General features: G+C 44.5%; 1 protein-coding gene across 1 annotated transcript in view; it reads right to left on the minus strand.

Annotated features, from left to right (window-relative positions):
* Positions 1 to 23,981, minus strand: part of LOC142055669 (syntabulin-like) — a 52,664-nt gene extending 28,683 nt beyond the window's left edge. The window contains 2 exon segments of the mRNA XM_075089788.1: positions 23,551 to 23,641; positions 23,895 to 23,981. Of these exon segments, the coding sequence (XP_074945889.1) occupies positions 23,551 to 23,641; positions 23,895 to 23,981 (178 nt within the window).
* Positions 23,982 to 26,375: the final 2,394 nt, after the last annotated feature.

Here is a 26,375-nt window from a genome sequence, read left to right on the forward strand (position 1 = left end):
TGAATAAGTGCAGTCCCTCTCCTGTCCTGCCCAGTCCAAAGATAACATGAAGCCTTTGTACCTCAAATACTTCTAAGTTTTGTGTGCCCGGTTTGTCCATAGTTGGCATCTACCAGACACGGCTGCATCCAATGATGACAGCTTTTAATTCTCTGCATTTTACACACTTATGTGGATGCGCACGCGTAGTTTAGGCATGTTGAAAGTTAACTCCTTACGGCCTTGTCAATGAGAATTCTTGATTCTCTTTTAATAAGCACATCTTTATTCTTACCGAATCTGTGTTAAATTTCACCTTTTCAAACTAATGAAGCTTCATTTTTATTTTTAAGTCCTCTTGCAAGCAGCTTGACAGATTTTTCTGATCTAATAAACTGAACGCGAAGCCGGAGTAACCTCCTAACATCATTCTGTTACTACTTATGCAATCGAGGAGAGAGCTGCAACGTGCCACTTGGAGTATGGATCCAGTTGTTGCCCCGGCGCCACTCAGTGATGTGTTCTAGCTGAAGTGGGGAATAAAACAAGTGGATTTGGGGGTTACTTTTTTCCTTTGCTCTAGTCAGCCATGTATTTGTTGAAATTAGAAACCTATTTCTGTCGACAGATTCTCTGAGCTAGCAGGTAATGATGTCTGGGGTTTTATAGCAGTGATAAGAAATAATGCTAAAAGGATACACAACTGCAGACTTTAATTTTTTTTTTCCTTAAAGGCTATTGTTTCTATCTGTACTGAGCAATAGAATACAACACAGATGCTGAATACCTGAAAAGGAACATTAGAAGTTGTCACCTCATCTGATCATGAAGAAAATGTTTGTAGTACTTGCATTACAAAGAGGATAGCTTCTGATGCCTCTGCTGAGGGGAAGAAGGGACACAAGCCAATGTCCTAGGCAAGTCAAATTGTTTTGGTCTGATTTTGAAAAAGACAGCTAGTATTGTTACTTGAAGCATTAGATTTGTCTAAATAGCTCTGGGCCTTACAACTGTCCTACGTTCCCCCTGACACACTGAATCCTTGAGAACTGAGTGGCTTTTAGATTGTAAAATATTTGGGCAAATTATTAATTATAACCCATTTCTGACAGGAACTTAAAGTATGCTGAAAATTGGACTCGTGTTCTTTAGCAGTTCACATTTTCTTTAATTGCAGACAACAACAGGTAGCAGAAAGGGAAAAAAAAAAAAAGAGAAGCAGTGCAGCAACGAAAGAAAATGGGGGAAGAAGCCCAAAGGCTAATGAAAGAAGAAGAAAACAAAACTGATGTAGAAGTGTCCGGACACAAACCAGGCATCAGTGGCACAGTGCCAATGAAAAAGAGAATTTCAGCTCTACAACATACATATTGGTATTGATTTAAGTATTTCTAGGGCTTCAGAGTTTCTAGGACTCCAACCGTTTGGTTTCAGTACATTCTTCAGGGCATCTTGGAAGGCAGGGTTCTCTCCGAATATCTTCAACGACTAGTAGGTGGTTATTAAAGGAGAAAAAAAGCCCACAGAAAATCATGCCTTGATGGAATGAAGTTTCCTGCAATAGTCCTATTCCAGCACCCTTCTTTGCAGCAAAAGTGATTGAGCAAGGATGTTGACTGAAAGACATCCTTAATGAATAGTTCAAGCCTAGAGAAAAGAATGGAAATACCTAAGAGTGTGGTAAATCTCCTGTATTGTCTATGCTTACCCGAAACATGTAGTTAAACAGTTTTAAAGAACCCTTTGCTTCCTGCCTGATCGAGAATGTCTGCTTTTGCCTTTCCATAAAGGTATTTATAAATGTTTCACATTTTTCCATGGGAGATAATATTGATGAGTGCAGAAGAAAATTACTTGTTAAAGGTGACTACAGCTCTCAACGTACTCCTGGTAGAGTAGGCTCTGGTAGAGCACAAGTTACAGCTGAACACAAAAGTGGATTTCTTGTCACTTTGTCACTTGCAGCCCCTGTGCTACCATGCCCCTTTACAACACTACAGTGGTTAACAGCAGGGGCATCGCTACACAGCAGTGGTGCGTGCTGCTCCTTTCTTATGAAGGCTAATGTTGTGAATGTAGGGGAGCAATTCAATCGCTTACTTGTATTGGTAAATTTGTATTTCTAGCAGAAATTCTTCTACTTCCTACATTAAGGGGGAAAAAAAGTCTCACGCTGTATACTTGTTGCATAGGTAGTACAACTGAAAAAAAGGTGTCCTCCTGTGAATACATCTAAGTGTGAAAATTCTCAGTTCAGTTAACAGCACTTCTCAGGTTCCATTTTTGTACACTTACTGTATGTATTTACAGTGGGATTCCTGTCAGAAAAGCGTGCAAGGTAAATAGGCAGTAGAAGACAACAGTAGTTTAATGAAGAAGAAAAGTTAATGTCTGCTGGAGGGCAAGGTGTGTGGGAGGAGGAGGGTCCATGTGGTTATTAGGTGCAGCTCAGAACTTCAGTGAATACCTCCTGCATCTTCTGCTGTGCGGATGCTATTATCCCTGAATTCATGGGCTGTCTTGTGGCAGATGAGTGAGGACAGCAAATCCTGTGCCTGAGACGGGTTCCCTGTGTATCCAGGGTCCTGTGAAGTTGTAACAGAATGGGAAGGGGCGGGGGGACTAGATCACCTCTGCCTCGAAAAATAGAATTTTTAACTAAGTTTTGTCTTACAAGTTCTGCTTAAAAGAGAAGTACTTGAGAAAGTAAAGACAGTAAGGCTTAATCTGAATGGCCTTTGTCATGGAGAAAAGTTTTAAAAAATATTTAGTATGCTTGTCATGCTGCTTAAAATCTTGCACAGACCAACTGATTTGACAGCAATTTTTAGACATTAAAGAAGTCATTGAGAAATGTGAAATTTTAAAATACCTTTTAGAAAGCAACAATATGCACTTTTGTGTGTATCTTCTGCGCAAGTGTTCTGGCTGGAGTAGAATCGATGACGACAGTCTGTCCAGACTGAACAGCAGTATGGCAAGCAAATCTGCTCCTAGTACACACCTCTAAAGTATCTGATGGTGGATTGGAGATAAGAAGAAAGTCTGTGAATAAGCTTTAATAGCAATCCGCGTCTGTCCTTTTAACCACACTGATGAAGTAAGGAGGCACATGTCATAATTCTTTCCCTGTTGCTGACACAGGGCAGGGAAACCTAATACCTGTTGCCTAGTTTAGGTTGGAAGCGACATCGCATCTTTCCAAAAAAATTAGTTTAGTGCTTACTATTGCTATTTCTGAGACAATGTAAAATAGGTGCAACTAGATGTTATTTATTAAAAATAACAAAACATTGGCTAGTTAAGAAGTTAGAAACAAAGCCCCTGACTGCGTCATGAGAATGCTCGTGTTTTTTGAGCCTTCAGCCGTTTTAAAAACGATTAGGTGCTGCCACCTCCTGCACATCAGCCCTCCTGCGTTGCTTTGCCCTCTCCTGCTGCGTACTCACACTGTTTTGCTGTTCTTCCCTCCATTTCCCTGCCTGTACTTGAGCACAACTGCTCTAGGAATTGCTCCCATCTACTCTACCAAGTCCTGACATAATGCCAGAAAGGGTACAGTGCTCTCGTAGGTAGCAGTCTGTATGTCAAAACAGCATGCATTGGTTTCATATGTTTTCCTGAGCTATAGTTGCTTGTGTTTGCAATGCCCCATGTTCATTTGTCTGAAGGGTTTTGGAGGAAAATGCTCCCCTGTTCTGCTCATGTAGGACATAAATAAAACAGTGGTTCAATCTTAGCGCATTTCTAGCGGTTGGGATTTAGGTGAGGTAGTTGATTCGGGGGGGAAAGAAGGCAAAATGAGGAAGTGATCAGAAGTGAAGAAGAGCCTTGTGAGTGGGTGGACCTAAGTAAGCATGCAGGTGAATCTCTGGTGAGGCGGTGGGCAGTGCCTGTGCCTCGGTGTTTTCAGCAGCTGAGAGGCATGTTGGGTACCTCTTCAGCTGAATATTAAAGAAAGGCTTCTTTGAGCCTGGATTAGAAAGAGAAATGCATAATGGGATTATCAATAGGTGTTGCTTCAACCAGGGAAGCCGCCTTGGTTCCTATGCTACCCTGTAAGCATGAATTCAAGCAGCCACCTGCTACCTGACCCTTAACCTATGCCCTGCTTGTCCTCCCCACCTGCACACTTTGAGGCAAGACTTCAATTCTTGCCTCAGTATGGTATGAACAATTTCTCAACTCAGAAAAAGGAGGAAGTTTTATTGAACTCTTTGGAGGCTAATGGTCCTCCCCTAGCTGCCGCATACAGCAGCAGCAGGATCCAGGTGAATCATGACTAAGAGTGAAGCCAAATATTAGATGGGGAAAAATCAAGGTGGTACATTTGTCACAACAACTGGGATATCCTCTGTGGATCGGGGAGCAAAGGCCAGTCCCACAAAGTCTGGGACTGGAGCATTTATCGTGGTACTTCAGGCCTCTTCTTACAAAGGGTACCTTGAGCTGTCTACATGCTTGCAGGATGGAGGAGGAAAGGTGGCAGCTTGGAAGCAAGCTGTATTTCAGGTAGAGATCAGAGCACGGACTTCTATCAGGAATGTGACGGGAACTCTCTTGCTGAGCATAGTTAAATAACTTACGAGAGTTGAGCGGACAGAAGGTTTTTAAGGGCAAGAAGCAATTTTGACGTTATTCTGGTGTTAGCGCCTTGTGTCTTAAACATGGACCATGTCCAAAACATGGTTTGAAATGAGTTCAGCCTATTGACATTTTAAATGTAAGTGTAGGTTCATACTGCTTGGTTGCCTGCTTGCTGCAAAAGACACCCACGTAGTCACAGGTGAATCTCTCTCCTAGAACTGAAGATCTAAACTAGTCCTCTAAACTATGCTCCATTTCACCACCGCTCAAAGCAAAGATCACTTAAACAATAGTGGCTGTTAAAGAGAAACCCAAAATTGTGATAAAGATGGTAAAATCACATATAAAATATTGCAAGCTCTCAGCCTTGAACGGACATGCTTTGAAGTAGCAATAAGGCATGTTGTGTCATGTGTTCCAGTCCCATCCCCTCCACCCGCCAACCTATTAATTTTGGCCCTTGTGCCCAGGTACTTAAAAGAAAAGCTTTTGCAAATGACTTTGCAGCAACTATGTATTGCAGTAGTGTCATAAGGCAAGTCAAGTGGCCTGCAGGAACCCAACAAGTTAGGTGAGCATAGAGGAGGAAGTTGCTGGCCTTTTTCTCTGCCTGAGTGCTTATGCTTGGAGCTGTAATGAAGTTTTTCTCAGCAGAATTCTCTTCTTTGGGTCCTGATGGTTCCTTATGCCCTGATACAGTGCCTCCGCCAGCTCTGCCTGTGCCCAATAGCTCAGCTGAGACCGGCTATTTTATATGGCTTTGCTACAATAAAGCACTCACACATTTACCATTTCTAACAGGCTTCATTGAACTTGTGATTATAAAGGTAATTTACAATGAAAGAATTAAATAAACAATAAGCTAAAGCACTATACATTTCAAAGGGCTCATATGACTACAACATTCCAACACATTAAAACTTTAAAACAACATTAACACTCAAATTGTACCTACACCTATACTTATCTTTCTAACACGTTTCAAGACTCTCAACAAAGTACCTTTTTGGTTACAGTCCCTGTAAACACACAAGACCGGTGAAACACTCAAGCAATTGTACAACTGAGAAGAACACTACACAAGACAGGAACAAACAATGTGCTGGAAACTGCCTGGGGAATAGGGGGTTTACCTCTAAATTGAACTGACTCTTTGGACAACGAATGGATAACACTAGCATGCTCTCTGGAATACATGTGTGACATCCTTAGCGGGAACAAGCCTCCGTGTCACTCAACACTGTAATTTCACAAAAGTTTTAGGTTAGTGCTGCCTAAAGAAATAGCCCACCTTTCTCTGGCCATTTGCTCCCGTGCATGTCTCACGCTACTCTTGAGCCAGTGCAAAGTGCTGGTATATTTGCCCAGTGAAGCAGCCAGGGAAACTCATTGAGCTTAACAAACAACAAATTAACATTCAGCAAACAAACATGAAAGAGAACTCACTGTATTCTCCTTGATCTCCCTGGTCATGTTCACTGTGCAGATATGTTGGCACCAGAAAGACACCAGCGCGGTGGGGTGGGGGGGTGGGGAACATGGTGACTGGGAGCAGGAGGACTATTTCTGTAGGCAGCAGTACTCTCAAAAAACACCAGTTACAAACATCCTGTAGAAAGGCTTTACCTTTTCCATTCTGAAACAAGTAACATGTTTTCAAACCGATTTATAGGGCAAATCAAAGAGTCAAGAGCAAAACGGTGGACTAGGACAGAACTGCAAAACAACGCTCTAGTACTGTAAATGAGATCTGTTCCTGCTCCATGAGTACTGAAAGGCCGCATGATAGTTGCTACAACAGGGGCTGCTACAGCCAGATCACTGGCGAGTCTGCTGCTCCAGTATCTCTTCTTTATTCCTGTCTGAGAAACAGTATTGACGTACCCAAAGACTTCATCATCATGAGGTTCTGTAAAATCAAGTTCTTTCACAAAATGGTTTTCATTAACTCCGTGCTCCACCTTCCTGCATGGAGGTGTCACAGGAGACAAAAGGATGGTAGAGTTTGGCTCACCTGGAGTTAAGTCCACAACGATACCAGAATCACTGAGGCTTTCGAGAGAAATTGACCCAATTCCTTCAGTGAAGAAGGCGGGCTTAGAGGACAGGCATCTTGAGCTCTGAGCTCTGAACATGTTTTGAATGAACTGCTCCCCTTCTAGGCTATATGGCACCACATCAGTCTGGATGGTCTGCTCCACCATCATGTTTCTGACTTTCTCCTCCTCCTCCTGGGAAAAAGTTAGTTTTTCATCCAGAACATTTTCAAGCATCTCTTGATTCACAGTAGAATTGGAGGGAGCTGGCTCACTCAACTCAGAGGTTGTGGTGGTCAAACTCTCTTCAAATAAATCAGTCCCGTTAGCTGTGTCCTCATGAAGAAACAGCCCACTATCTGCCAGCTCCTCCAGAGCTTGGTCCTCTGTGGTGGGGCTGTCTGGCATCGTGGTACACAACGGCTTGCCCTCAGAGTCACATGTGTACTCCGGGCGCTGCTCATCTCTCACAGAGCTCTTCAGGGCCATCTCCATGCTCGACACCAAAGATTCCAGTTTCTTGTTCTCAATGCTTATTTCTAGGAAGTATTTCTGAAATTTTTTGTCTTTCTCAGCCAAGCTGTTCTTCATGCTCTCAATAACTTGCTTGAGTTCTTTAATTTCCCTCCTTGCTTCCAAGAGGCTCAGCTCCATCTCCACATGATTACACTCGTCTTCGATCCAGTCTTCCTTCATACGTTCCACCTGAGCTTTGAGCTTTTCGATTTCTCTTTCCCTGGAGCAAAATAAAAATATCGTAACACTTCTGGTGACTGCCTAGTTAAAGAGTCAACGTGAGGCTCCACCTCACTGGGGTGGCTATGCTGCAAAGATGCTCCAAGGAAGAAGCAAATTCCTCCATGCATCATTTGCTGCCACCTCTGAGAGAACTGGCAGAGATGTCAGCTGGCTGCCAAGACACACTGGCTGATTCCTAGCCGGAGTCACCAACCTTGCCACACAGCCAGCAGCCTTGTGGGCTATGCTGTGATCCTGGACACTTTGAGGTGAAAGTGGTGGCCTCTGGGTTAGGTCCAACCAGTACAGCGCTTGACATCTCATCTACTGCCTCACCCTGGAGGAAATGACAAACAGCTGCCTGGATGTGTCCCCTGTGCCTGCCAGCAGCTCGTCACGTATAGCCAGAGCCAACAGTGGCCTCAGACAGCAGGATGGCTCAGGGCTGCAGGCACCTAGCTTGCTTTGCACCCGGCTTGCTTTGCACCCCCCCAGCCCAGCATGGATCCAGAGGCTTCTGCCTTCACTTGCAAGCAAGTGGGGAGAAGGGCCCCCTGCGTGAGATCCAGCCCTCACAGGTACAGATGTTGGGCCACCCAAAGCAGGACCAAGGGGTCCCTGGGACTCTACCTTGGGGCTCCATTCAAACAACCCTTTGTGCCCGCTTGGGTTGTGTGTGCTGGAAAGCCAGTTCTCAGAGCACAGCTTTAGTAAAAGAGAGAACATCTGTTGCTGTGTAATGTACATTGTTGCTTCTTCGCTTAGCATCCATACAAAGTGCTATCGCAAAAAAGTCCATATCTAAGCAACAAAACCACAAGCGGGCACACTAGTTTGTGTCAGAGCTTTTCTTTCATTAGGGGAAAAGGGGGACATTTTTGGTCGTATTTTCTGAGTGAGGTGGAACTTCTTTTATGTATAAAAGGTCTCAGTGCTAAAGTAGGCTTGTGAAGAACTATCCTTTGAAAGTCTTCTATCGGGAAAGTTCAAAAAAAGGGAAAAAGAGACAGCCATATTTGTAACGAAAGTGCACGGTACATATTCACTGAGCACACAATGAAACCTTAAATACCTGAAAACAACCTAATCAGCCCGATCATATTTCAAATCTCTTAATGAAAACTTTACATGGTCAAGAAAAGAGTACAAATGATCAGGACTCCCATCCCTTAATGCTCCTGAATAAATCTTGTCCAGTCTTATTTCTGAAGTGAAATATACCTTTCTGTAACTTTGCACTCGGATTCCTTCAGCTTTTTTTTCAAATGCCGTATTGTAACTTCTTTCTGCTGCAGAGGAGTCAAATACCGCTCCGGATTTTCTGGCTTAGTGCTGCAACTGTGACCACAAGAAATAGATTTCCCTGATCGCCTGAAAAGAAAAAAACCGTCACACCATCACATAACATCACTCCTACAGTTCTTCAGTCCTGGCAAAAAGGAACACATCCCATAGACTGATATGGCGCTTGACTCATTTTGGGCTCCTCAGTGTCCACACAAGTGACTCCCTCTGGCAAATCAAAGTACTTGAGAAAATGGCTGATTTGTGGCTATAGTACAAAATTTACTATTTATCGTGCTTGTTTTCAGTGCCATTACCTCAAATGAGACATTTAACTTTAAAACACCTAGCCATCTCCTCACCCAAAGCGGTGCCCGAGAGCAGGCAGCTGGGCCTTTGGCAAGGGCACCCAGCTGCAGACACAGCCAGGTAAGGAAGCGTACAGACTGAGTTCAGCTCCACATGTGAGTTAAGAAGCCGAGCACCCTGAAACCTACATTAATCCTGTCTAGCTTTAGGTGTGTATCTGACATGCTTGGCTGTTGAGTTGCCTGGGGTGGGAGGAAAGAGAGAGAAAGGGAGGGAGAGAAACAACAATTTCTTCTCTGCAATACCTGTCGCACGCTCCCGCAGGTATTAGTTTTCTTCCCTGTAGAGGAAACTGCACACAGAGGTACCTAAGGCCGGGCAGGGTGAATTTTCACCCGAGCATACAATATTTTCTATACAACCCCACCCAACTCTCTCCAAAGGAGAAAGGACCTTTCTGTGAAAGAACCAGGAAAGCCACATGAGAACTGACAGCATAAAACCACGGAAAGGAGCCTGCCTTGGAGTGAAAACCAGCTACAAAGTGCTTTGACTAAAAGTAACCTTGAATTTTACAGTACTGAAACAGTCAAACTTTTACATGGGATAGAGCACACTGTTGATTGTCGAGCCACCAATATGAAGAGTCACACCCATGCTGAGGAGCAACACGACGCCTTTGGCAAGCCAGACAACCAGCTGATGCCGCATTTGAGTGCAGAGAAGGTAAGTCAGTGTGCTGAACACCAGGATGCTGAAATAAAGACTTGCCTCGTCACTTGGCTGCTGTCACTTCCTTTGTTTGAGCCTGAGTTGCTTCTGCTGGCTAAAGAAGCCCCATAATTCTGACGGGTGTTCGCAGGACTCGGCTGGTTTTTGCTCAGTGTTGACAAAGGGACCTTTTCACGGGAAGCAGGTGGGCTGGGTCTGGACTTGTTGGATAAGGATCCATTATTCTGACCATGAAGGCCACAACTGGAGGAGAACCAACATGGTTAAAGCATACTGGATTATCTTTATCACACAACTCATTATGTGTCTTATTTCACGCACAAAGTTGTCTACACACTAAAACAGGTAGATAACTGTGAGTGGCGGGGAAGAAAGTCCTGAAGTCATCAGCCACTGCACACTCTTTCACTGACTGGGGCTCTCAGTCTGAATTATGTGATCTAGGGAAACGGTGGCCATTTTCACGTTTCTCTGTGGCTAGCACGGTCCCCACTGACTCCACCAGATCATCCACATTCCCTGAACCTCTGACTCCATTAAGTAATGAGAGGACTGCAGCCTGGGCTAGTGCCAAAAGAACCACGCTTCAGCCTTCCCTGGCCAGACCTGCAGAGAGATGCCTGCTCGTGGAGGTTTGCTCTAAGACTGCTTTCATGCTCCTTGGCAAGCAGCCTGAGGGATCACAGTGTGTGATGAAAACAGATTTGTTTGAGCCACTGTTCCTTTCTCTCTTTGGCATAGAGGGTGCTTCAGCTGCCACTGTCAACTATTCATAGAATCATAGAAGAGAACCATAGAATCATTAAGGTTGGAAAAGACCCCTAGGATCATCAAGTCCAACTGTCAACCCAACATCACCAAGTCTCCTAAACCATGCCCTGAGGTGCCACATCTACACATCTTTTAAGTACCTCCAGGAATGGCGACTCTACCACCTCCCTGGGCAGCCTGTTCCAATGCCTGACCATTCATTTGCTTAGATATAGTTCAAAGCCTACTGTGAGCAGGCTGAAATAGTATTAAAATAGACAAAGAAAACCACAGATTTTTTTTTCCTTCCTTCCTTCCTTCCTTCCCTCCTTCCCTCCTTCCTTCCTTCCTTCCTTCCTTCCTTCCTTCCTTCCTTCCTTCCTTCCTTCCTTCCTTCCTTCCTTCCTTCCTTCCTTCCTTCCTTCCTTCCTTCCTTCCTTCCTTCCTTCCTTCCTTCCTTCCTTCCTTCCTTCCTTCCGTTTCCCTCATACGTATCTACCTTTCTTTTCCCACTCTTTATTAAATAACCTGACTGTCGACTGTGGGCTTGAAAGCAACTGGTATCTGTGCTGCTGGCAACTGCCAAAGGACTGAGGTGCTCTGAGCACAGCTTCCCAAGGTGGGTTCCTCGCTTGCTCACTTGGTTTGTCTTCCTGCACTGCTACACTGCTACCTACATCCTCTCATGGAATTTGTTCTTCTAAACTGTAATGAACGGGCTGGTTTCAGAAAAGAAAAAGGCAAATCCAGCCAACCAAAGAGGCTTGAACATAAAAATTTAAATACCACAGCACTATGAAGCAAGAACTCTCCTCAAGATTCCCTAACTTGGTTTCGTCCCTCCTCTGAAAATGGAACAGTTTATAAGGAAGGTGGCTGCTGCAAACCTTCATCACACTGCTGTGGTTTGGGTGATTTTATAATTATTTTACAATGAAGTGCTGGACTGTGGTTTGTGACAACACTGAGATTTTTCAGAGGAAGTTGAGTCAAACAGTTAAAAGAGAACATATCGCAAAGGAGACCTCTCCTTCCACTTCGTACAGTACAGCATCAACTCTTGGGTGAGGCAGAATTCACATAGACTGTGCGTAACGCAGCAATGCAATTGAAGGAGCATTATTACAGAGGCCTTCTGTCTAATTAAGTGGGTCAGGATGCTCTAATTTAAAGTTACATTTAAATGCACAGAAATACATGCAATGATACAGAACCTTACTGCAAGTAAGGTGATTTTAGGGCTTCATATTATACTTAGTATTTTTCACACACACACACACACACACCCCCCGGCCAGTACCTTTACTGGTTAGATTTAATCTAGAGAGTGCTTAGGTAATGTTTATTTTTCTAACAGTCTCATGACACAGATAGGAAACTGCTCATTAAGCATCATTCTGCCGATCTCTGTGCACTGGGGCACACTCCGACCTCAGAGACATCTATGTGACTTAAGCATAGAGGTATCCCACTGCCAGTCCCGGCCTGCCTGCCAGCACTTCCACAAAGGGCAGGAAACCCGTCCTGTCAATCTGAACTCTTTGCACCTGCTCCAACAAATGTAACCAGCAGGGATTTTGTGGGTGGAGCACAATGTGCGCTGCTCCACCCAAATGTCCTCACCCTCGCATTCACAAGCTCTCTGGATTTGCACTTCACAAATGATAGGGAGAAATCTTACAGAAATCTTTCTTGAAAGACTTGTTTAGATAGATAACTGATCTATATTTTTTTTTTTTTTTGCATATAGTTTTAGTTACAGAAAGGTTGGGCAAGGGTGTTGAATACAAAAGCATCAAAGGCAATATTGTCTACTTCTTCCTACAAAAAATAAGGTTATGACCTGGAAAGGGACATGCCAAGCTGACAGTTTATTACAAAGAGAAAACAGTGATAAGACCAAAAGGTTAAGGTTAACTTCTTAGAGGTACTGCTGTTAAGCAACATATACCCAGTTGTCTCCTCCTCCACTCCAGCTGAAGTCTTTTCTGTCTTACCTGAGGGTATCTCCCATACTTGTTATGAACAAACAACAAAAAAATACCTGTCGGCTGATCTGGCCTACTGACATGTTTTGGTCTCAAAAAATATAGCTTTTTTTTCCCCTTTCTCATATTACAGTTCTCATCAGCGTAAGTGCTGCCCAAGAGCATAGTGTTAGCCAAATTGTTTCAAAACTCACACTAGTGGTATTTTATGTATTAGCTGCAAGGCCTTACATAGTAGTCTCTCTCTGCACTAGCAACTCTCTCACTCTTCAGGAAAAATTGCTTTGCTTACTTGTGAGAAAAAGACCTTTTGCTTCCAGCAGCCGACACATGGGCTTCAGGCACTGAGGTACAGCCTGTGTTGCTTGAAGAGCTAAAATTGGTTTTAACCCCTGGAAAAGAAAAGGGACGAGTAAAAACACAGTGGAAATCATAACTCAAAGGCTGTTTTAAAAATGACGATGAACAACAGGCATCATCCCTTTGCCCATCCTGTGTGAATTTTAGCAGTTGCGTGAATTTTCCAACATCCCTGATGTCAAGCACGTGATTTGTTCTGGATTTGCAACATTTCTTCAGAAGTGGCACTTAAACAAGAGCAGAGAAAAACCATTTGGACACAAACCCCTCACACTAAAGAAGCCCTTTTAGGACACGGCTAGGAACATTTGTTGTGACAACCTGTTTGCTTTCTTACAGCCGTCAATACAAGAATCAGGCTGCTCACATGGCTCCTGCAGCAGCACACAACTGTAACTGTAGATTTCGCTTGCTTTAAACCATATGAAAACACTACACGCTGGGGGAAAAGCCGCTTCCATTTTGGTTTCTGAGACGATGTACACATACATGCATATGTACATATAAATGTGTATAGGCTAATAGGGTATATGTGTCTGCGTATGTACACAGATATGCAGGTTCTCGTGGCACACAGAAGGACAGTAAAGCAGTTCTAATAGCCTTAAATCAATCCAATAATCACGCGCGGCTCTCAAGTGCTTCTGGGGTGTTAAGCCATCTACCTGATTTCTGACTTTCTATGGATCACAGCTTTTATTTCCCAAGCCCTGGCATGTACAGGGAAAACCGCTTTCATTTTGCTACAATCAGTAGTAGGTAGAGCTACTAAGAAAGTCTTATCACCTGGAAAAATACCCACCCTAAAGCTAGGATTTTTTTCAGTCTGTCACTCAAATGGCAGATGTCCAAAGCCATATCTGGGCCTTACACTGCAAAGCCACAATATTGTACGATGACTTTAATCTGAGGGAATGGAAATAACTTTCCAACATCCTTTAAACAGCTGGTCGGGGCGAGCATCTCTCACCTGAGAATTTCTGGGCGCCGTCTCACGCACAGACACCCCCAGCCAGCAGCTACAGACTTACCATGAACCCCATTTTTGCTATATTTTCCATGATGCATCTGCAGATACCATCATCCCCCACTGGGGTGGATAAACCTTCAGCTGCACAGTCTTTCTTAAATCCTTTGCAGAACTGATGGTGATGTGCACGGCTTGTACCCCAGTTGACTAGGTTTGTCGCTGTGACAATGTGATTGCGAAAGCTCACACATCTAAGTCCCAGAACAACCCACCTAAGCAGCATTAACCATGAAAGAGGCTGCCATTTCTCAAAAACCATTTCTTTTGTCTCAACTGGCTATAACACTTGTTTTGCCCTGATCTGAGACTCCCCTGACTAAGAGGATTGTCTTACCCACCATTTCCCACAAAGGATACCACATATTGAGTCATCAGCTTAAGCGGGATCTCAGTTGAAATTCATTCATACATATATTTCCATGCTGCAGCCACTCAGTGTCACAGTGCTGGCAGGCAAGACAACTTGGCACTATGCTCTGACGGAAACGCTCATGCCACGCGTAGTGGCATCCAACACTGAGAGGCCCGTCACTCTGGCCCCAGCCCACCTTGCAGCAGGCTACAAGCAGCAGCACACCCACTCCCTAGGAGCAGAGCTGTGCACCGCTCTGTGCAACGGGAAGAACAACACAGTGACGGCCAACAAAGTACTGCAACGTTTTCCAGGATTGCTTCTTGCCTGCAAGACACTGGAGTGAAATAGTGCAGTATCAAGTGCTGTCCCTGCACTTTATTGCTCAGTGGGCAACGGCACTGAGCTAAGAGAGTGCTGCAAACAGCATCATGCTTTCTGCACTGCCTTTTAGCCTCCTTGCTGCCCTGACAGCACCACTACAGTCACCTAGCTCTAGCTGACATGGAGGGGAGAGGGGAGCCTGCAACCCCACGACTGCATGCTGTGCTGCCCATGACGAGGAGTGCAGGCAGTGCCAGCTGGCACAACCCAGGCAGAAGCAGAAAAGGCAGTGATGGTACGTCAGACGTGTGTGCACATCTGCCCCATGGGTTGGAGGACCACTGCTTAGGGAGCTAACACCGTCCTGCCACAGCACTGCAATTGGCTGGGCAAGGTAGAACAGCTTAGGTATACTTGGTCTGCCAGGACAGTATGCAACCGCATCACATACGTACGTATGTATATGGAGCCAGTATATACATTTCTTACACAGATCCACACAATAACCATACATGCATGCCTGGAGTATAGCATCCCAGTCTGCTATTTATAGCCATTACAGATGGTTGGATACCTTGTGGCATGGTCTTCTGGCCTCAAAAGTCAAATTTTGCTTGCACTTGAGCATGTAATATTTTTCCTTCTATAAGAATAAAGCTCAAACTTTCCTGCGTGCATTTGATTGTCCATGTGCTATCTAAATGGTAAGGTTACAACATAGAAAAAAGGAAGAAGTAATACCTGTGACAGGAACACTGACAGCTGAGCAGAACTGGATTCCTAAAACTCAGGATGCATCTGAGTTTAGTAAATCTTTTAAGCTAATTTAGTCTTTTTGTGTAAGTCTTTCTTATTTGCAACTTCACCACTCTTTCATAGCTGCCAAAGTATAGAAACCACAGAACTACCTATCTTCTGACTCCATAAACATGACCTCTTAATATATATCTATGTGTGTGTATATATAGATATAAAAATCATTCTTGATGCTAGGTTTGCATATAGTCACCCAGTGAATCAGAGCTGTAAATGAAACAGCGCTGACAGAGACAGCTTGTCCTCAGAATGTAAAGCACTTCAATTTGCTGAGCTTCCGTGCCTTCAAAAGCATCCTGTTACACAGCAAAGAGACAAAAACACAAAATAATATAAGTTCACCACTCCAGTGCAGCTGCTAGAGGAATAAGTAGCATGCTGTCCGTGTAGATAGCTTTATTTAGAGACCCCAAGGGAAGAGAGGGGGCCTGACTGCATAAGAACTTCCAGCAAAGCCATTAGAAACAGCTGGAAAAGTAGAGATAATTCAGTTGTAATGCCCTTTATTGAAAGAATCTGTATTTTTAAAAGACTAAGTTTAATTTATCTTAAAACTTTTAACTCACAGCTACATCTCCAGTTTCAATCTTTAACAGCATAAGCAGTAATATTTCCAGGAAACATTAATGCTACTTCTTTTCTATTTAATATGGGGTTGTTCCTGCAAGATTGTTTTTGTACACCACAAGCAATCTAGGAAAGAAAACCAGACTGCTCACATGCACGAACAAATGTAAGAAAAAGAAGCTGCACAGAAGTGATGAAGTCTTGCTTCAGCATTTCCGGCTTTTCTTCAGATAACACCCTTTAAAAAATGACCCATGTTGAGGGCAAAGGCTGCCAGCAGGGAATGTACTCAATTCACAGTGTCAAGCTCAGCTGACAGCGTGTTTTTGTTCCAGTCCCTGGCCTTTGACTTACCATGCGATTTACTATTACTATACATGAGACTCTTGCCTTGCACTTTGCTATAAATTTCACATCCAACAGTAACTGCGTAAATGCAGATATAATCCTGGGAGCAAGGATCAGGACTCTCGTCCACGTAGACTGCTCTATTCTTTGTGTGACAGAGAAGCTGCTCCCACGTGCTCTGCCGCTGCCCATGTCCGACAGATACCCTCTACTACCACGAGGTCTAAAGCCAGTGGAGGAAGCTGATGATGCTCTGTAGGTTGCAGTGGTTGAGAACTCTTGTGAGAGGTGTGGATTTGAACTCCTTTGGTCTAAGGAGGGCACTGAACTCAGATCTTTTCCCCGAGCTCTACTTGCTCAGCTGCCACACAAAACAGGGTGGGTGGTAGCACCAGTGCTGGCCATAGTTCAAAGCAATGAAACGTGCTGGTTGCTGGCACTCACAGAGGTGGTCTGGCTCTGGTACAGAGGTTCAGAGTAAATGTGAGGCACGTGCATGGGCGCAAGCAGGGTACAAGTAGGTGGCCAAATCTGGGAGACGGGCACGCCTCTCTGGCCTCTCCTGTGGACTGGGAGAGGTGTGTTCCTGCCTGGCATGCTCTCTGCTGTGAATCTTGGATTGTAGTACCTAACCACCCCCTCTTATATGCAGTTTAGTCATCAAGCTCAGACTTGCAAGTTGTGCTCCCAGAATGACAGTGAGAACCTGAGCACAGCAATGCCTGGCATCAGCATCCCCTCCCCTATCCCACTGCGCTGGCCAAAGAAGCTATCACTTATCACTCTTGGGTGGACATCTACCTGACTGCTTGCCTGTGCTCTCTCATCAGACAGATCTGTTAATCATGTTGCAGCTGATTGCACAGCGCAGTAACAGCTGACAAATTGGCAGCTGGCAAACATGCAGTCAGAGAAGACGTGGAGCAAAACTTTCAGTGTGGGTGACCATCAACTGTTCAAACCTGCTGGGTGAGGAGACTTCCAGCTCAATACCAGGCAGAAGACTTTGGGGAAGAACTTCAACGCAGATCCTGCTTCCCTGCATTTAGATCTAAACTTGATTTTACTTGAACCCCTCAATTCATACTGCTGGTTGTGTGACCTAAACTAATTATGTATCTTGATTTTTGCTCATCTAGTTCACCTACTTTTCTTACTTTGGAAGAAAGTTTGTTATCAAATAATCAAAATTTATCTCATTAAGCAGTTTTCCAATCTCATCTAAATACTATAGCTTTGGTAGTGATCTGAACTGCATTCATGCAAAGTATAAGCACTGCAGATCTCAAAATAAATATGGAATGTGGCTTGTGCATGCTGTGAAACCGCAGTCAGTCAAGCTCATCTCTAAAAACAGTCGCTACAAACTAATTACTGAGATTGGCTGAGAGCCATCATGTAGACTCTGCATATCACTGTATCCTGAGCCAGCATTTTTCTTCATTGTTTTTAATTCATGGATTTGCAGAGCAGCCACGAGCAGATGTTGGAACAGACAAAGAGCATTACAAGGTGGGTTTTTTTTCCTGCTTTATATACCTTACAGAGATTCTTCGTACGGAAATTAGCCTGACCTAGTTATTTTTTGTGATTCTATATACAGTTTGAGCTCTTCTAACACCACTTTAGAACAGCTGCCAGCAATTTTCCCTTCTCATCCTGAAATGACCTTTGTTGGGGGAACACATGTTCACGGAGAAGAGAACAGTCTGGACAACTTATCTTTCTGTTCAAACCAAAAGGCTCTTTCGGTCAGAGATGGAAGGATGCTACTTTGCTACTCCAACCTCATTAGAAACATTGAGACTGGAGGTTCAAGAAATACCAATAGATGTATAACATGATACTCAACTTGTATATGACAGTTTTGGAAAAACCTCCGTGATGTGTAAATCCACCTACGGACAAGTCTTTAATAAGGAAGCATGTGGTGTCACCTCAGGAGTTTTCTCATATGCCTGGCAGTACTACCTGGTGTGCTTGAATAGAAATGAATAGGCTGGTCAGAAGTACTTTTAGAAGCTGGAAAACATCATCTTTGGCAGGGATGACTTAACAGGACACAGAAAGGGAGTGAACTCGGTCATAGACTAGGTCAACATCCCAGCCGTCCCGTTATGTTGGTGGCAGAAGTTTAACAAAGGGCTTTCAGAGGCCTCTTCAACACATCTCCTAAATCTGGGTCCAATGCACAAGGAGGAGAGAGGCTGGCTGGTGCACAGCAACAAACCCCGCAGGCATGCATTCACAGCAGCAAATGCTGCAGGTATGTGTCCACAGCATATATGCAAACGCATGAAATCACATGCTCAACCTGATTCAGCTGAAAGCTTTTGCACAATCACCCTTAATATAAGGCACATGGTTTTCATTCTAATGTGCATAAAACATTTTAAATCAGTTTTACATGTTTTCAACAGGGAAGAGAAAACCGCACACCTTGAAATTATTACAAAAAACTAATAGAGATCAAGTGCCATCTACTGAAACGAACAGTAAAACCCTACCCAGTATATTGATTGGTTGCCTAAACTATATTTCTATAGTTATAAAGAAAGACAAGGTGGGTCTCAAAGCAATGAATGTCAAGTTACGACTGCTGTCATTTGCTTGTTTTTCCCCCCAGTAGCACTCTTAGCATTAAGGAACACTAAGGACAGACATGAAGCCTGTGCTTTTTCAGCCTATTAATCCTTGAGGGTTTGCGGTCACACCGTATTCTGCCAACTTGAACAAAGACTCACAGCGTGCCAGGTGCCCAGACTTCGAAAGCCAACAACTTCCTATTACTTAGAGAATTTCAGAAGGGAGGAACAGACGACCTGTAATGAAATGCCTCAACATGGAAGCAAGACAAGGCTTGTAATCCAAATAAAATACAAAACAAACTCTGCAGAATTTTCATTTCCTTTAAACACAGCTTACATAACAGTACACCTAAGATACGGTATTATAAGGTACATCTACTGTTTTGTTACAACACATTAAAAGTAATATATTTCAAGCTCCTTGGGGAAGCGATGTCCACCTTGCAGCGGCTGGAGCAGGATTTATGAAAGGATGCCAGGGCCTCAGCTCCACGGGGGGAATTTTGGAAGTAGCACTCTCCCTATCTGCCACCTCACTTGAGAAATCCCGCTCTCAATCAGCAGAGTGTCTCAGCTATGTGAAACTCTTGTTTCTGGGCATGCCTAGAAGCAGGTCAGCTTTAAAAGAGCTCGGTGCCTGGCTCCTCTCCAAAGACCAGGCTGGGTGTTTCACACTACACAAAAGACATCAGGGTCCACACAAAAGCAGCCCAAGGAAAGCTCTCTTCTGCTCTCTGCTTTACTGGAGAAAGGATCCACCTGGGATTTGCAGGGCCAGATTTAGCTTTGAACTGGGAGGAGGCTGCACATCATCTCCCCATCACACCACCTGGGACACGCACTGCGTCCAGCTGTAAGAACCAGGGGAGGAGATGGGGTTCCTGTCCTCTCAGCTTATCGGGGCCTTCTCCAGCTCCTCCACAGATTCACCCAGTTTAGGGTGCCTGCACGTCTTTGTCACCCGTTGCTACATACATAGTGGAATCCAAACAGGCCTGAATTTCCCACAGCTCCCCTGCCTCCATCAGGAGACCCTGCCTAACCCCTGCACCCAACACACCTGAGAAAAGTAAGTTCTACAATCTAGAGTTTTGGGCAAAGTTGGGCAACCTCTGTCTAGTTGCTCTATCAGATGCTGGGTTTTATTTTCTTTTCATAATTGTGGTTTATTTATTGGAACAGGGACTGGGCATGCATTTCCCCCTTCTTCCAGGCTCTTCCTAATCTCGGAATCATAACGACAGGTGAGGACCAAAAGAGATTGAAGGCATCTAAAACACAGCTTCCCCAGGATTTATATAGCTAGGTACGTAAAAGCAAGCAAATGTTCAAAATGCCACCGCTATCTGCAAAGTCCTGCTTAGTTGTTTATGGCTGAGTTTCCACTGTTGAGCCCATTAACCACCAACTTCCCCAATGTCCATATACCACAGTGAAACCAAATCAGTCAGATTTGCATGGCTAAGATAAAGACGTTCCCTTAGCTTTCTATGCCTGCATACAAATACAGATATATAAACAGAAGGAATATAGAGACATATCCACTCAACACTGCTCAAAAAGAATTAAAAGATGTCACTCTAAAGCACACAAAAAAAATTTCTGAGTGATTTGGTCACCAAAAAACAAAGTTCAGAGAGCACTGAAACTATTTCTGATTTTAATTCAAACATGGCCAGATAGTGGAAAAAGAGAATTTTCTACTTTCTGTCTGAAATGATGCTTAAATTTTGAGAACTGTCAAATTCCTTTCTTCTTTTAAAAAAGGGGTACAAATATTTTGATATTTTTATTGCTTTAATTTAACTAATTCCTAATTAAAACTAAATCCTTTCCATTTTTTAATTTTAAAAAAATTACATTTAAAAATTAAAATTAAATAAATTGATTTAATTAAATAAATTTAAAATATAAAATTTAAAATTTAAAAATAAATTTAAAATGTATTTAATTAAGTACATTAATTAAAGCCTTAAAATATCTCTAAGCATTCTAAATATTTTAGATTGAAGATTGTCTTTGTTCAGTCTAGAGAAAGGCTTTCTTTAATGTTTTGATTTGGTCAACAACAATGATGACAGGATTACAGGGCACTGTTTATGAAGGAAGATTAAGGGAATACAATTTGTGTATTCTAATCAGTCTGGCAACACTCTATCATGGGGAGGAGGAATACAGCTGGAAAACTGTAAAGAAAACCATTTAACAGCAACACAGGATTCTGGCTTTTGCTTCATTTGCTGCAGTAGATACACAAACTGCAAAGCCTGCTCCAGCTTGACCTCACACATATTTTAAAACAAATACTTAAGAGCGTGCAGTGTGTGTAGCATCGGTTTCTCTTATTTGACTCATATTCCATAACGAATGAGCAGAAGAGAGAAAAAAAGCTTCTTAAATATAAAAAAGACTTTTTTGTTTTTTACTAAAGATCACAGCTCTTGCCATCTTCCATACCTGCCTCAACTCTGACCTCTAAACCTCACTTCCCTTCTTACGCCAGGAGCTCAGCCATCTTTTCCAGATGGAGGAGGAGCATGTCCCCACAGTCCCCAGGAGACCTGCATCTCTATCAAAAGGCATTTGGCACTAAAAGGTGAATTGGCTGGCACAGGTCTCACCTTGTCCAACAGCCCAGCGGCTGAGGCGCTCCCTGCAAAAGTCCCATATCTGCATCCCCTACTTACTCAGATTTGCAGTTGGAGCCGTGGCTTTCTCACGGACCACGTGCGAGGCTGAGCTTGAGGTTGCAGGCGTCCTGAGGCGAGAATCTCCCTTTAACAGTTGGCGTCCCACTTTCAGGAGATCTGGAGTGGTATCAGGACAATTAATGGGCCAGAGAGAGAGAGAGAGAGAGAGAGAAGAGTTATGGTGTGCCTGCTGGGTACTTGGCTTCAAACCCCCAGTACAAGAGTAACTAGATTATACAAAGTGGAAGAGCTTCCCTGGGAGCAGACTCCCTGCATCCCCTCAGCCTGCTCAGCGGCCTGCTACTAGGGCACTCGTCTCCTTTGTGCTCAAGTCCAGCCTCCAAAAGAGGCAAACAGACCTAAGTAGAAGTTTCTTTTCCCTTTACTGAACTAAGTAACAGGCACCTCCTTTTAATGTTCTTTTCCTTTGTCAGGAAGGACATAAGCACCTAAGTGCGCAAGATTTGTGCCCGAGACCCTGAATTGTAGGTGGCCTGTGCCACCAGCCCAGAGCTGAGCAGATCATTGCTTAGGACAGATGGGATTCAGGCTTTCGCCTTTTACTTGCCCATTCCTCCTTTGTAACTTGCTGACTTCTTTTCGGGATCCTCTATTATCTCTGTGATGTCTGGGTGCCTGCTGCAGCCCGAGAGTCTTCTGAACAAAAGGAGATATATGTCTTGAGGGGCCTCAGCCCAACCAAGCAACATCAACAATAATTTTTTAGAAAGGGTGGATCATACAATCTGTGACATTTTTCTAGAACACTTTAATTTAACAGGAACTTGCAGATTTGGGTTCAAAAATACAAAAACACTTGAAAGCCAAAACAGTCTTTGTAGGTGCTACTTTGTTTATTCTTCTTTGAAAGAAATACGTGGCCCTTTGAATATGTTATCCACACCAATTCAACTCAATTTGTTGAAATTCAAACTCTAAATCTAAAACATATAAAAATCCTAAATAAAAAACGATAGCGCTATGCTCATAATTTTTCAAAGATGCTTTTTCAGCATCTTTTGCTCAAAATATTTCTCTTCCAATTATATTCCGTTCTTATCTCTTGGAAGTTATACAGCACTTTTTTCACTTCAGTGCAATTCAGTTAGCTTATACCCTAAAAATTCTTCACTCCTGCTAACAGAATTCACGGTGCAACGGGAGATACAGGCTGTCCATGTGCAATGCTAGGTGCCTTGGGCAGCGGTCCTCAGAAACAGGACAAACGGACAGTGCCCAAGCCTATGAGGGATGAACAGGAGAGGAAGAGGCATCTAATTAGACTTACTTGAAGATCCAAGCGTGATCTTCAAACACAAACTTTCTTCCGCAAATGAATGTCTAAGACTGGGTTTCCTTTCTGTTAAACAAAACAAAACAAAACAAAAAAAAAGAAAAAGAAAAAGAAAAGAGACAGAAACCATACTTGGCTTCAGTAAAGGCTAACAGCAGAGCTGTCATAGACCTGATGAGGAACACAGGAGATTGGGGTGGGATTCATCTGACTAAGCATGGATGTCTCTAATGTAGACACCCATGTCTGAGCCAGCCTCGGTCCCATATTTAGGCAACCGAGAGTTCGTCAATATAACCAGTGAGTTCAAGGTACTCCCTCACCCCCGAAACAGCTCCCACAACGGCCAGGAGAGAAATGGCAGATTCACCTGTTCAAGCTGTTCCACTTCTGACCAGCAATGGGACCAGTCACTGGAGCAGACAAGGGGGGCGCCCCCCCATCTGCAGCCCACAGCTCCTGAAGGTTGTCTAAGGAGACCCGTAGATTCGGTTTTCACCTCTTCTGAATCACAAATACCGAGGGATTTACCCCAGGCAGAGGAGCCCCAGCGGGATCCGCCGCCTGCGCTGGGTCCGTTGACCCAACTGGCAGGGACCGGTCAAAAACTGCCACAGGGGGGACCCAGGCGTTCCGATGCACGCGGAGGGGGCTGGGCTATGCAAATGAGGGAACCCCCCAGCAGCCGCTTCCCCCCTGCTGCCAGCCGCCAGACCTCACAGCACCAGCTGCTACAACACACCAAGCCTTCACAGGGTGACGCCTCTCTGTGCTCAACTCCAGGATGCAAGCTTCGAGGTTAGCGCGGGCTTCAGCCTGGGCACGGCATCCTCGCTCATGGAGGGCGACATGTGCGTGCTCATTTCCCTCTGAAAGAGTTAAAAATAACATTAGAAACCCTCAAGCTGACACAACAACATCTTCAACTCGTTTAAACTAGACACAGGAGATGTTTCTGTGATCCTAGTTTTTAAGAACAAAAATACATGCTTTTTTGAGCCTTCAGCCGTTTTAAAAACCATTAGGTGCTGCCACCTCCTGCACATCAGCCCTCCTGCATTGCTTTGCCCTCTCCTGCTGCGTTGCTTTGCCCTCTCCTTCCCCTGCTTGCCAGGCACTCACCACAGCAGCAACGTTCTCCTGGTAGACGGTCATCATCGCGGCGTTGGCAGGACCAAAGCTGATATAGGTGGAGTAGGCTTCCAACATGGCCATACTGAGGTAGAACAGAGATGCTGTCTCCTGGCAGATGACAGCCTAAGAACCAAGGATGACACAGTCATTCCCAGGAGGGAGCACACTGCAAAGGGGGGAAAAAAGGAACCCACACAAGCAAGCCCCAGCCGGCAATTTGGTGTGCAGTAGCAGCAAAGGAGACCATTGTATACCAGTGGTACCAGGGAGGGGAGAGGCCCTGAGGTTTGTCCCATCCACTTACCAAGGTGACCCAGGAGCTACTGCCCCCATGTGCACCGCAGATGTAGAGGCACAGGAGGGTGATGGACATGACAAAGCAGAACACAGAGACAAACATCACCCAGCCTTGCAGCATGGGTAACTGGACCTTCGAGGATGCCACCAGGATCCAGACAAGGCCCCCAAAGATCTGCAAGTGAAAGTGGGAGAGAAAGCAAGCATGGGGTAAATCGGCTTATCCAGGGCAGAGCCAAAGGCCACGCACACCTCTGGCGCTAGCACTGCACATGGCAATAGCCCAGGGATACCTCTGAGTTCTTCCCAGCCTCCACTTGAAACTGGGTATTTAGCTGGGAGCACCTGCCTCTGATCTTGACCCAAAAAAAGCCTGCCTGTGGCCCTGCCTCCTGGTGTCACTGCCATTCATGCCCTCCCCACATCAGTGTGCTCAGGAGGCTGGTTCAGACATTTCTGAAGGCTGGTGTCGATGAACAGGGAAGCTTATCCCAGTAGGGCATGTTTGCTTCACACCCAGTGTGGCAGATACCTGAAAGGAGTGCTGTCAAAGGCAGCTCAGCTGCACAAACAGCACAGACATGGCCTTAATGAAGGCCACGTGAAAATGTTACCCTGAAAGGAGAGAGAACAAGCTGAAGAGAGGCAATACCGCCAGTTTTACTCTCTGGTAGGGGAAATAAGGTTGGGGCTCCCAGCTTCTCCTGGGAAGGAGGACTTGTATTGCTGCTCCAGCTATTTGGGTCTTCCTTTGCTGGCTACACCAGAGCTGCACAATGCACCAGCTGCTGCTCCAGTAGCAGGTGGGACCCCATTCTTCTCACCCAGGCTTGGGAGTTTGCCTTGGGTTTTTTGGTGGGATGGGGAATGCAAGGACAGCTACATCTAGGCTCTACCTTTTCTCCACCAGCAGATTCCTACACCAGAGGATGAGAGCACAATGTCCAATGCTGCAGAATGTTGAGCTGCAAACGGTGTCTTTGCACTACAACACACTCAGCAGCTTTTCTCTGCCTCAAATCAGCCCAGTTGTTTCTTGAACCTGTGCAAAGTTTAGTCTATGCAGCATCCTATGATGAAGAGTTTCTCGGCTGAACGCACACTGCGTGGAGACTGGTGCTGCTGTGGGGACCTATCCCTCATCACTGGCTGGTCTTGGGCTCGCAGGCAAATCTCCAGAGGTAAGACAGCCTCACTGACTCTAAGAGCATTCTGATCGCCAGTGTATCCCAGGCCAGCCTTTGCCACCATCCAAGTGCCAACTCATACAGATCACGGCATTTCCATTTCCTTGGAGGCTTTTTGCAAGTGGAGAAAAACGTTTCTGATTTACAATACTCAGAAAATGTTACATCATTTGTGTCACCCACATTTGTAGGAAAGTTCATTGGTTACATTACACAAATTGATACATTAAATCAAGGATGCGGTTGAGACCTTGCAAATATCTGAGTGCAAATAGGTTGTCCAAAGTGCTGCTGTTTTGCTGCCTCTAATAACAACCAAAGACTGACACTTGAAAACTAATCCAGTCCCTGTAATAAATCGTGCAATGACACCATGAGTGCGTTGCAGCTAAAGGTCCTGGAGAAAACCTCACCGCTGCTCCATTCAAATCCAACACAAGTGGGGTGAGATAAGAGGTTGGGGGAAGAAGTATCACTTCTCATTTCTTACCACTCCCCAACTCTCCTTTCTGCAGGATGCGATTTCTCACTCAGACAAGTATGTTTGTGTGGTTTGATTACTGGCTTTGGTTCAGAAGAGTCATAAAACTGAGGAAAGGGTCAAGAGGCTTCCAATAAACACACAGCAGGTTGGGGACAACAGTCTAAGGAAAAAAAAGTCTTTTAAATAGCCTTTACAAAGCAAACATATCTGCTTTCAGCTCGTTTCAGCTTTTCCACCTAGGCCTGGCTATCCAGATATGCAGAAGACTCTTCAAATGAAATAGATTACAAGAATGAAACCCAGCCTCACAGAATAAAAATGGTAGCTCTTAATCAGCACACCCCGATGTGGCAATCGTATGAGCTGCGGGCAGGACCTTCTGGCTTTTTCGCATCTGTCTTAGCATTTGAAATGACAATTATTTTTGTGGTTACCATATTAGTCCACTGCAGGCAACCTTGGATTCCGCTACGGACTGAGAAACTCTTTGTCCTTCTGAAT

This window comes from Phalacrocorax aristotelis, chromosome 3, assembly GCF_949628215.1.
Source record: "Phalacrocorax aristotelis chromosome 3, bGulAri2.1, whole genome shotgun sequence".
Lineage (NCBI taxonomy): Eukaryota > Metazoa > Chordata > Aves > Suliformes > Phalacrocoracidae > Phalacrocorax > Phalacrocorax aristotelis.